The sequence below is a fragment of the Leopardus geoffroyi genome, chromosome B2, assembly GCF_018350155.1.
Source record: "Leopardus geoffroyi isolate Oge1 chromosome B2, O.geoffroyi_Oge1_pat1.0, whole genome shotgun sequence".
In the NCBI taxonomy this organism is placed as follows: domain Eukaryota; kingdom Metazoa; phylum Chordata; class Mammalia; order Carnivora; family Felidae; genus Leopardus; species Leopardus geoffroyi.
Genome location: NC_059332.1, coordinates 136646832 through 136658925, shown reverse-complemented (window position 1 = coordinate 136658925; position 12094 = coordinate 136646832). Strand labels below are relative to the sequence as shown.

Here is a 12094-nt window from a genome sequence, read left to right as displayed (position 1 = left end):
AACAAATATTGTACAACTTATTGTGAGGAGCGCTGACTAGTGTATAGGATTGTTGATCACTGTATTGTACACCCGAAACTAATGTAACACTGTATGTTAATTATAGTGGAATTTAAAAAAATGTTTAAAGAAGAAAAAGCCACTATACGATAAACACAAAACAGCATTGCTAGGTACTATTTCTTGTGCTCAGCACTGAGCTCAAGGCTTATTCTTTGCTTGAAAAGCAGACCGGCAAATGTTCTAGAGGCATAAAAACATAATAACCTCGAATTAAGATTTTCTCCTTGATGGGGAAAGAACTGAAAGAAAAATTAAAGGGAATCCATCTTTCACTTCAAAGTGAACATTACATAGTGCCACCTAGAAGCATTTCACACGCCACAGAGGGTACATGCCCCACGCTTGAAAACGTTGCTTTATACCACAGACACGGGAATAGAAAATCGTTCGATCAGACACTACCCCAGAACCACCTGTGGCATAATCCTACCAGCCAAAGAGCAAAACTTAATTACAGAAATCAGGCTTGCTTGTGAAAGGCTAAGTGGAAAGACCACTTGCAGATAATTATAATAATCCAGGTGACATATGGTGCAGAGCTGAGGCAGAGGTCGTTGAGACCAGACGGGAACGTCCTCTATAGACACAGGACTCAACCTCCACTGGCTGTTTTCCAGCTTCTGCTACGGCAAGTGTGGGCCACTCTCTCCCCAACACTATTTCCGATACACAGGGTTGTCTCAGCTAGGGGTCCCAGCCCTACTGCCAATACCCTTAGCCTGGAAGATGCCCTCCTCGGATCCACGGCCCCAGTGGGCCCCCACACTGCCATTAGCCAGGAAGTGCCCACCTCTAAAACCACTCATCACTCACTCTCACCCAGTGGGTGCTGGGCCCCATTCCTGGGTGTCACCGATGGGGAATCCCTTGTCCCATCATCACGTCCTCTGTTGCTAGACTGAGCGCCGCCGTGCTCCGTGTAAGCCAACCTTATTCAGCCTCCTGAGTTATGGTAATTCTGAAGGCAGAGAGTATAACTGCCACCCTCAGCAGTGACAAAATTAGCTAAAATGGCAACTAATTGTTGTACCATGTTTTATAGAATATTCATTCGCCACATTATTATATTTTAGCTTTACAGTATCTGGAAACACGCATCAAGGTAGCTGGAACCCGCAGGTTAATGTCAGAGTCCTGACATTAGGGCCCAGCCGGCTGCGTTCAGAGATGGAGTCTCAGTTCTCGGAAACTGGAAAAAGCAGGGCAGGCCCCTAGTATCAAGGGAAGCAAGGGTCTCTGAGGTTATAAGGAGATGGGCGGAGTAGAAAGAACAGAGCGGCAACCCAATTATGCGGAACAGTTGCTCTGATGTTAGCCGCAGAAGCAATGCACATTTCAGAACTAGGTTAGCAGGAAAATAAACCGCGAGGTTGAATCAATCCTGACTTGTTAAATTAAGTTTCGTAATTTCTCCTGAGGACAGAAGACCGCACTCTATGAGACGGGGAAAATTTGTTGGTAGGAACCAGATGTCCTCAGCTGTAGGGCGGAGGGGACTGGGGACAGGAGGCCAGGCGGCCCACCCTGCAGCTACCAGCATCACCACACACGGTTTCAGAAACACAGTGGTGGTCTTATTAGGACATCCTCACTTGAGTCCTTCCTCTAGGCAGCCAGCATGCCTCAGCTTCCTCGGTGTCACTCCCACTTAGTTGTCCTTAGGAATCACCCAGACTGCCCCACATTCTCTTCTCCTCTGGCTTTGTGGAGTTCAGCAAGCTCAGTGTGTGAAAATCCCCAGTGCGGGGCGCCTGGGTGGCTCAATCAGTTAAGCATTGGACTTGGGCTCGGGCCACGATCCCACGGTTTGTGAGTCCGAACCCTGCTTCGGGTGAGACCCCCTTCTCTCCCTCTCTCCTCATCTCTCTCTCCCTCTCTCTCTGCCCCTTGCTCACTTGCCCCCTCTCAAAACAAAACAAAACAAAAAACAACAAAAGAGTGCTGTTTACCCTTTCCTTATATCACAGATTTCTCTGAAGAATTTGAACTATTCCACCGAAACACGCTTATAATGAAACATGTCCCTTTCCAGATGACGGAATTCATCTCCCTGTTTTGAAATCCAGGTTCACTTTATTTATCATTCCTAGCCTATGTTTTGGTACCTGAATGTTTAACACCAATTATAGGAACCATCCTCATCTGTCCTTCAACACGAGGAAGCCAATGAGTAGAAAAGAATCTTCTTAGGCCCAAAGTCAGAGGTATAGCAATAATAATAGTAAAGACAGAGTAACTTTTTTTTTTTTTTTTCAAGTTAGTTACCACACAGTGTAGTCTTGGCTTCAGGAGTAGAACCCAGTGATTCATCTCTTACATACAACACCCAGTGCTCACCCCAAAAGTGCCCTCCTTAATGCCCATCACCCATTTAACCCAACCCCCACCCCCAGCAATTCTCAGTTTGTTCTCTGTATTTAAGAGTCTCTTACGGTTTTTGCCTTAATAACTTCTAATTTTTTTTTTATTTTATTATTTTTTTTTAATTTTTTTTTCAACATTTATTTATTTTTGGGACAGAGAGAGACAGAGCATGAACGGGGGAGGGGCAGAGAGAGAGGGAGACACAGAATCGGAAACAGGCTCCAGGCTCTGAGCCATCAGCCCAGAGCCCGACGCGGGGCTCGAACTCACGGACCGCGAGATCGTGACCTGGCTGAAGTCGGACGCCTAACCGACTGCGCCACCCAGGCGCCCCAATAACTTCTAATTAAGATTTTCTCCTTGACAATGGAAGAATTGAAAGAAAAATTAAAGGGAATCCATTTTCCACTTCAGGGCTCAACATTGTATAATGCCCCGTGAGACACCACCTAGAAACACTCTGTATCCACCACAGGACATTTGTAAAACCTGGTTTTATGACACTGATGCTGCCTCAGCACTCCTGCCGCTTCCAGCCAGGGCGGAAGCAATGGCATGCTGACTTCAGGGGTTCTACCCCCACCCCAGCACACACACACCCCCAAAGATAAGTCTCACGGTGTGAGGGGGTGTGGGAGATGCTTACCTTGAAACTTGCTCCCCAGCCTTTGTACCCCATCAGATGCCGTCCCTTGCTTCCTGCTTCCCTTATTTTTAAATATGTTCCCTCCCCTGGGCTGCGTCTGCCCTGTTTTTTCCTCTGGGGAAAAAAGCCTCAACTTAGAAAGGTTTCCGGAGAGGGGCGCCTGGGTGGCTGTCTGTTAAGCGTCTGACTTCAGCTCAGGTCATGATCTCATAGTTAGTGGGTTTGAGCCCTGCATTGGGCTCTGTGCTGACAGCTCAGAGCCTGGAGCCTGCTTCAGATTCTGTGTTTCCCTCTCGCTTTGCCCCTCCCCACTCGCACGCTGTCTCTGTGTCTTGAAAATAAATAATGTTAAAAAAATTAAAAAAGAAAGGTTTCAGGAGAAAAGAGCTAATGACTCAGAAGAAAAAAAAACATACAGTAGGAAATATTTCCTAAAATATTGTCCCCACTACACATATTGAAGTGTTAGCTGAATTCCAGATTCCTTTTCCCTGCTGGTCTGTTTCCAGATTCAGAAACATTCCAGAAGTCCATTACAGAGCGCTCATCTGTAAAGAGCAAGGACATTATTCTCATCTGTATTCATGACACGCATTTCTGCCAGAAAGGATATGTGCATATGAAGTTACATATTCTTTCCAGTGGCACACGTACATGACATTTAAAGATTTTGATTAAATTCTTTTATGTTTTAATTCCTTTCTTCTCTGTAGCCATTAGAAGTTGAACCCTCCAAATCCAGGAAGCACACTGCCCCAGTCAGGGACCCTTCCTCACTTCTGGGTACACGGACGGCATCTCCAGGCCACGGGACACAATGCTGGCTGACTTCTCAGTGAAGAGCTGTGCTAGTTTTCTCATTTCTTGCTAAGCAGATTCCCGCGTGATAAACCCCTGATCCCAAATATCATAGTCACCCACACTTGGAAGAAATGTTTATATTTTCTGTACTTAACATCACCTTTTTTTTCTTTTAATTCCAGCGTAATTAACATCCGGTATTATATTAATTTCAGTACAGTGATTCCATACATCCCTACATCACTCAGGGCTCATCAAGATAAGTGTCCTCTTAATCTCCGTCACCTCCATCACCCTTTTTTGATGGGCTTTTCACACAGCAACTATGGCTCCATTCCAAGCATTGAAGAGACGCTAAATTGGCCTACTATGCTGATTTTGTGTAGTATTTGCATTTTTCCCACAACTCCAGAAGATCACAGAAAGCCCTTATCTCCTTTCCTTTTCCGGCGTGTCTGTTATAAGACTGCCACCCTTTCACATAAGCCTCAATGGCAACGTGCAAAAATCAACAAGGGAATGAAGATGGGCACTTGCCTTAAGCTCGTGGGTGTCAGCCAGCTGGGCTTTGAGCTCCGTGTTCGATTCTCGACACACACTCAGCTCCTTCTGCAGCCTCTCCACCTTCTTTTGCAACTTCCTTAGGGTGAGATTGGCCTCGTCCCTCTCTACCGCCAAGGCCGAACGCACCTGCTTCTCCTGCTCCAACTGGGCGATTTTCTGCCGGAGAAGGTTCACATGCAGTTCTTTGCTCTCCAGGCTTTCTTTCTGAGTCTTGAGCTGATGTGACACAAACGGGGATCTTTTGAGCAGTCAGTAAATATAAACGAATTACTCAGATAACGTTGATCTTTATCTGCACTTCAATTAGACTCATCTATAAACCCTCAGAAAAGGTTATTGGATTCCTCTTCTTGATTGCATTTTTTCATTCCTGGTTTTCCAAGAACGAATTCTGTAGCTGCAAAGCATGAGACAAAAGAGCCACAGAAAATGCACAGAGAAGTAGGCTTTCCACCTCTGATTCCCTCCAACATTATGTACACCATAACAGACATGTACAATTACTTTCAAAGCTACGAACATGGGCTTATCAAGATCTGAATGGGGTAGAGAGACAACATCCTCTCTACCACCCCCTGGCACTGGTCTTTGCTAAAAGAAAAGAGAGTGCATGTTAGCACCAAAAACCGAGACTGAGTAATTTCAATCCGTTGGAACCAGACCGAGTGATGCCAAACATGAGAGTTGTTATCTTTTTAAAGTAAGTTAAATCAGGGAGCATTTAAAGAAAGCTGTGCTTATATGTTTAAAATCTTTGAAATGGAAAGGACTTCAAGAAGGTTCCAGTTCACTGGTGTCTTTATCATCTGCCTGGCCTATACCGGCCACAAACCAAGCAGAGAACAAATTCTTCAAACGGCACTAATTACTGACAATCAAACTTGATGAAGGAATTTATAATGGATTTTAGAAAAAGATTATGGCCTCTAAAGGGGGAAAAGAAATCCTCCTGGATTGTGATGTCACAATTAGTGAGGAGAATATTAAGTACAGAAACCTCTTACATCTGTTGCAAACATTGGGGATTGGAATCGTGCAGAATTCTAGAATGTTAGAGCTGAGGACCATCACATTTTCCTTAATTATATACTCTGCACTTCTCAGAGGTGTGAAGGACAGACTGAAATGCAGCCTTGTGTATCTTGTCTAACGATGGTGGCAGCGTCCATAGCCAGATCCATTCTTAACAAAGCCCGTTTCATGCCTCTGTAGCCAAACTCCCTTCCTCAAGCTTCTTCATGTCAAATTCCCCTCGACTGCACAATTACCCTGGTGAGTCCTGTACAGCTGGTAATTTCAATTATTATACAATATGTCAGAAGGAACGATGTTGGAGATCGGGGGGGAAATCAATTATCTGAGGAGACCTTCAGAAAGAACTGTAGCTCAGTTTAATGTCTCTGACATTCACAGGGGTTATCTGCTGTCTTTTATAAAGTATTCCTCAAAATCTAGTATATGGAGAAGAGATCAAATGTGAATATAGCTCAGTCTATGAGCCAAGAGTTTAAAAAATGGGTCTTATTAAAAATGAACAACCTCATGAGGTAGATATCATTCCCATCTTAAATATGAGGAAATAGAGACAGAGAGGCATGTAATTTGTCCAAGGTCACACAGCTTGGTGGAACCAAACTGGAATCCCAGATGTGACCCATGACACAGCCTGTACACTATAATTCCACCACAGAATTTTCTCCTAAGAACTATTATAAGAACACATCTGTGTTTTGCTCTTTCTTTCACCAATGCCAATAATTATATAACTAATAATTATATTTTTATCCTTTTCATCTACTCATTCATTTATTTAGTCTAAACTGTTTTTAATTCTTCTTTTGAGTCAATGAAAAGTAAATGCTTCTCCTCGCTTTTCTCTCCAGTGCCAGAGAGTTTATCAACTCGGAGACTGCTAGATATTCCCAAGTTCTCCTCATCTCCCTTAATAATAGAATCAGTGAGTTTCGTAGGTAGGAAAGTGGTTACCTAGGGAAAGGACTACAGTGCCCAGCTTCCCTTGAATTAATTTCGGTCATCAGAATCATGGGACATAAACACAAGTTCACGTGGCAAATTCTGGAAGCCTCCATCAAAAGACAGCTCACACATGCTCTTTTGCATCCCTCTTCTTTGTCCCTTCCTTCTCCAAACTTCTGTCTGGAACCCATAGGTACCATTTTGAACCATAAAGATATGAACCACCCTAGGGATGGGAGATTAATACCTGAAAGGAGCCTGGCTCCTGGAAAACTTCACAGAGCAGACTGGCCACACTCACCCTGAGCAGTCTACTTCTAGAAACTTATGGGGGTGGGGGTGGGGGTGGGGAGGAAGCACATCCAGTCATATAAGCCACCATTATTTTGGGTCTCTATGACTCACAGTCAAACATAACCTTAGGTGATAAACTTACCATCCCTCAGACTTGAAACAGAGACTCAAATTATAAATACATATTTGTGTTTCCTAACCACAGTCATGAACACAAGGGGAAGTAAACTATTTTTCAATATTTTTTTTTATTTTTTTTTTCAACGTTTATTTATTTTTGGGACAGAGAGAGACACAGCATGAACGGGGGAGGGGCAGAGAGAGAGGGAGACACAGAATCGGAAACAGGCTCCAGGCTCTGAGCCATCAGCCCAGAGCCCGACGCGGGGCTCGAACTCACGGACCGCGAGATCGTGACCTGGCTGAAGTCGGACGCTTAACCGACTGCGCCACCCAGGCGCCCCTATTTTTCAATATTTAAGTGTCTCAGCAATTCTTTCTCTCAACACTAGCAAGTTTCAGTATCCCCTACCTTTCTCTGTAAATTGTGAGCGATAGTCTTGTTTTCAATGACTGCGTTGCTCTCGAGGCGGACCAGCTGCTCTGTGCGAGCTAAGACTACATCCAGGCGCATGTCAAAGCCAAGTTCAGCAGCCATCTGGTCCAGTTTCATTTTCTCTGAGAGCTGATCTAGAAATTTAAGATACTAAACCCAAGAACAAAAATGAAAATGAGGCACAAAAACGAAGTTAACAGGTGATCTCACAGACTCCTTCTCTTTCTCCCAAACTTACAGATAGGTCTCATTAAACCCAGTATGGAGCCCGACCCCTGACCCCAGTGTTTGGTAATGAATTCCAGAACCACCTTGCCAGCTCCCTGCCCTGCTTCCTGTCCAAATTCACTTGACTCTCGTGGTCAGTGATCTTGATGTTCAACGTAACACGAGACACTCTTCTCAACCCTGCCATGTGACAAATCTGGCATCCTCCGGACAACATCTGCATCTCTCTGCTTTGGCGACAGGCTGCTGTCCCTTCCAGGCTAATCCAGCTTCTGGGATCTACTCATCCACAAACCTTCCATGGCAACTTTTCCATCCTAAGTGGGCCCTGGTCTCAAATGTGGAAAAAAACATGACAACAGTTGCCACTTTACTCCCCTTGGATTCTACAGATCACTCCAAAATCAAAGCTCTCCACACAAACACACTTGGACAATGTTTTTGCTTTTTTTTTTTAAACTTAAATTCCTACACCAAACAAATGTCTTAAAGAGTTTTTAATGTAACATAGTTTAAGGAACAATATTGTAAAACACAGCCGTATCAATGAAGTCAAGGTTCATTTTTTAACAGGTGAATGTTACAAAATCGTTCCAGGATCTTCCTCCACTTGATTTCTTTATTTTTCTTCCAAGTTTTTATTTAAATTCCAGTTAGTTAACATACAGTGTAATACTAGTTTCATATGTACAATTTAGTGCCTCAACAGTTACATACGATGCCCGGTGCTCAATACGACAAGTGCACTCCTTAATCCCCATCACCTATTTAACTCATCCCCCCACACACCTCCCCTCTGGTAACCATCAATTTGTTCTCTAAGTTAAGAGTCTGTTTCTTGGTTTTCCTTCTTGTCTTGCCCGCTATGTTCATTTGTTTTGTTTCTTAAATTCCACATACGGAGTGAAACCGTATGGTATTTGTCTTTCTCTGACTTACTTCTCATAGCGTAATACTCTTGAACTCCATCCATGTCGTTACAAATGGCAAGATTTCATTCTTTTTTATGGCTGAATAGTATTTATTTATTTATTTATTTATTTACTTATTTATTTTACACACACACACACACACACACACACACACACACACCACAATTTCTTTATCCATTCATCAGTCAATGGACATTTGGGCTCTTTCCATGATTCGGCCATTGTTGATAATGTCGCTAAAACATCAGGGTGCATGTGGCCCTTGAATTCAGTATTTTTTTTATATCCTCCACTTAATTTCTGTGGTTTATTGGGCCATGCCTGACAGAGGAATGCTTACTAAGCACTTGTTGGATGAGTGAACCAATCAATGAACTTTCTGTATCATCACTTCATGATTTGGGTTCTGTCTTTGAAACTTTCTTCCCACTGCAATAAGTCTTCATCTATCTGGCATTCTGAGGTGACTATATGTTTAAATAAGTATGATTCCTGGGTGACTGAAGCATGCCAGCATAAAGCCCAGAACTATCGATACTTTTAGTCATCGAGGTGAAATTAATTGTGAGTACTTTCAAATTTTGTTGAGTGGCATACCTACACTGTAATCTCTTCTTTGTAAGGCACGGTCACGGGAAGTACTGCTTATCTGCTGTGCTACACGGTGCTAGGTTGCTGTCTTGGGCTACAAGACCAAGACCAGAAGCTACTTTTGTTTCCACATCACCAGTTTCTCACTTCTTCATGCTGTGTCAGCACTCCCCTTGGAATGATTCATTTTGAAGGTATGGATGAAAGTAAAAATAACTGCTATTGTTTTGTAAATAAAATAGAATCAGGACCCTCCCTGTGTAAGCATAAAGTCTCTCTTGCTACGTCTACATGTGACCCATCCACTTAGCGTGCCAGGATCTACAACCGGCAAAATGGGATAAGGACAGGACCAAGCCACACCCCACATAGCAAGGGCCCGTTTCAAAGATCTCGGCTATGCCTCAAAAGGGTAGGGTCACTGGAGGGATTTCCTGTACAACTTATTTCTTTGAATCACAGTTTAGCATAAATCTATTCTATTCTGTGTGCACCTCAATTACCTATATTTAAACTTAAACTCTGTACAACTTTGCTTTTCACTTTTACATGCCTGTCATCCTTACTAGGACGTGCAGTTCAGAGGTGGTGATCTACGGAATATTCGCCACAGTGGAATCCATTTACATAATTTGCTTTCGTAACTGAGAGTTCTTTTGGCACAAGCTCAGCGAAAATTAATGAGTCATTACGATGAAAAATAAAAAGGGAAGAGACACCAGTCTACCTAAAATTCTTGCTTTTTAGATCTTTCTTCACAATTTAAATACTATTTATTGACTCTTCCCTAATTGCTGGAGAAACCAAGAAAAAAGAAAAAAAAAAAAAAAGATTTCCTCTGATCTCAAGAAGCTTGGAGTTGACTGGAGAAGACGGAAGACATTAGGTCAGTAAGTGCTGTGACAGACACACGCACATGTTGCATGAAGGAAAACTAAGTCTCTAAGGAAGGGGAAGGAGGAAGTGACATTGGAACTGAGTCTTCAAGGGACAGCTATTACCAGGTGAAGAAGGTAAGGAGAACTTTTTCTCAGAGAGAACAGCAACATGTAATATAGGATGCCAAGGAGGCCCCCAATTTTTTTTTTTTTTTTTTTGGTCATCCAATTGTTTTTTATAAATTTGAATGTGGATGTCTTCAGGCTCAGAGATCAATCACCACACACCCTTGCAGGGCCCTGTTAGTCCCCTGAAGCCTGGAGTTTGCCACCGTAGGCTGGAGGGATTACGGGTGATGGAAAGCCTGGAGAGGGGATCTGGCCAGGTCACAGAACGCTTAGCCATGGAAAGAAGAAATCTGTAGCTGAGCCTGAAGGCCATAGAGAGCCCCTGGCCAGTTTTAAGAAAAATTGGACACACATTTTATTAAGACCTCCCTGGCAGAAGTGGGGAGCTGTTGGAAGGTTGTTTGGACAGTCCATACAAATGATTATAATGTTTGGAGTCAGAGCACTGCCGCTAAATATAGAGATGGGGGGGGTGACATTTGAGATATGTTAAGGAGATGGAATTTACAGTGTTTAGGAATTGGTTAAGAAGAGGGAAGCATTAAGAATGACCCTGGGGCTTTTGTCTCAGGTGGCTGGAGGCAGATTACGTCATCATCCCTGAGGCAGGAGGGGGCAAATTTGTGGAGAGGTGATCATTTCCATTTTGAAAATGATTAGTGCAATGTGTTCATGGGACATCTAGGTAGATAGCCCAGCAGTCAGATTTCTTCCAATATAACACATTATACTCAGGCGCAACATTTCCTTTCAAACTCAAATTTTCAATCAACACATCTTTTTCAGATACTCTTCACCCTCCCAAATTTGTCAAATCTACCCCTTCATTCATAACCCCACTACCTGGTCCAAATCTTTATTGCCTCCTGTTCTATTCTATTCTAATTATCTATTCTAACAATCCCCTAGCTGGCTCCCTACCTTTCATCTCTAGGCCCTCAAAGCCAGTCTGCCTTCGGAGAAATCTTTTCTTTGATTCAAAAGCCTTCTATGGCTTCCCATTGTCTACAGGATAAAGCCTTGGGCAACTAGCCTTCCCTATCTCAATTATTCCTACACGTCTCCAGGGCCACCTCACGCCTCTGGACTCACCAGGCACCATGTTCGGTCTCCCTGTGCCTCACTGGTCTCCTGAGCAGGTCACAGCACGTCACAACAGGTCACACCTCCACTCCTTCCTTCCTCCTACTGTTCTCGATACTGTGAATCCCTTCCCCCACCTCTCCGGCCTGACAAATTCCTACTCATTCTTTCAAGCCTCTCGTGATGCTACCTCCTGTGTGAAGATGGCTCATGTCCTCACTCACAGAAACAGGAAACTTCATCCAACTTCCTGTTGAATTTTATACCTCCCTCCATTAATTAACTCTTGTGTTCTCCTTTACCTGTGTCATCCACTTAGACTAGGATTTCCCACAGACCTCTTCCGTGTCTTTGCCTATCCAACCCTCCATGAAGGCGTGATGCTTCCTTGGCTTTCCGAAGTGCTGAAAAACGAGGATGAATGTGTTTCCAGAATATTTTTTTTAACCTCAGCGTATTTATTTTTCATGCCAAATCCAATCCCAATCCCATTTCTTCTTTTCTCTCTCTCTTTTTTTTTCCTCCTGTGACTCACAACCATGTACCTTCCCCTTCCAGCCAATAAAATCTTCCTTCAGTCGTCTGGCTTCATGCCTCTTTTCTCTCTGGTCGCCAGACTTCCTAAGAATCTACTTCTACTCTCAAACCTTTCCTCCGCACTCACCCCTCAGCCCGGAGCAAACTAGCTTCTGCTCTCCGCCAGTCTAACTGCCTCTGGACGGTCACAGATGGTCTCCCCACGGTCAGGTCATAAGTGGGGGCCCCTTCTCACTGTACTCTCCTTCTCTCACACGTTATTGCCATTAGCATTCCCGAGTCTGTCCCTGCTGTGACTTCAGCTTCACCGTGACGTCGCGTCATCTTTCTAAAACACCGCAATGCCCAAAATCACTTACTACACTTAATATTCTACAGAAGCTAGAATAAAGAATCTTCGTCATCCAAACCACGCTAGTCTTCTCTCCTGCCACAACCCCATGCGGAATGC

At 43.7% G+C, this 12094-nt stretch overlaps 1 protein-coding gene and 1 long non-coding RNA gene across 7 annotated transcripts in view; one reads left to right on the top strand and one right to left on the bottom strand.

Annotated features, from left to right (window-relative positions):
- The window catches only part of CCDC170 (coiled-coil domain containing 170), a 106112-nt gene that overhangs the window by 17309 nt on the left and 76709 nt on the right, over window positions 1-12094 (bottom strand). For all 6 annotated transcript variants that reach the window (XM_045500043.1, XM_045500042.1, XM_045500041.1 and 3 more), the window contains 2 exons: window positions 7242-7415; window positions 4412-4654 (listed from right to left, as the gene is read on the bottom strand). In XM_045500043.1, the coding sequence (XP_045355999.1) occupies window positions 4412-4654; window positions 7242-7415 (417 nt within the window). The remainder of the gene's footprint in view (window positions 1-4411; window positions 4655-7241; window positions 7416-12094) is intronic.
- Window positions 5154-9702, top strand: LOC123609179. The gene is made up of 3 exons (XR_006717652.1): window positions 5154-5710; window positions 9049-9210; window positions 9586-9702. It is a non-coding gene; the product is annotated as an uncharacterized LOC123609179 (long non-coding RNA).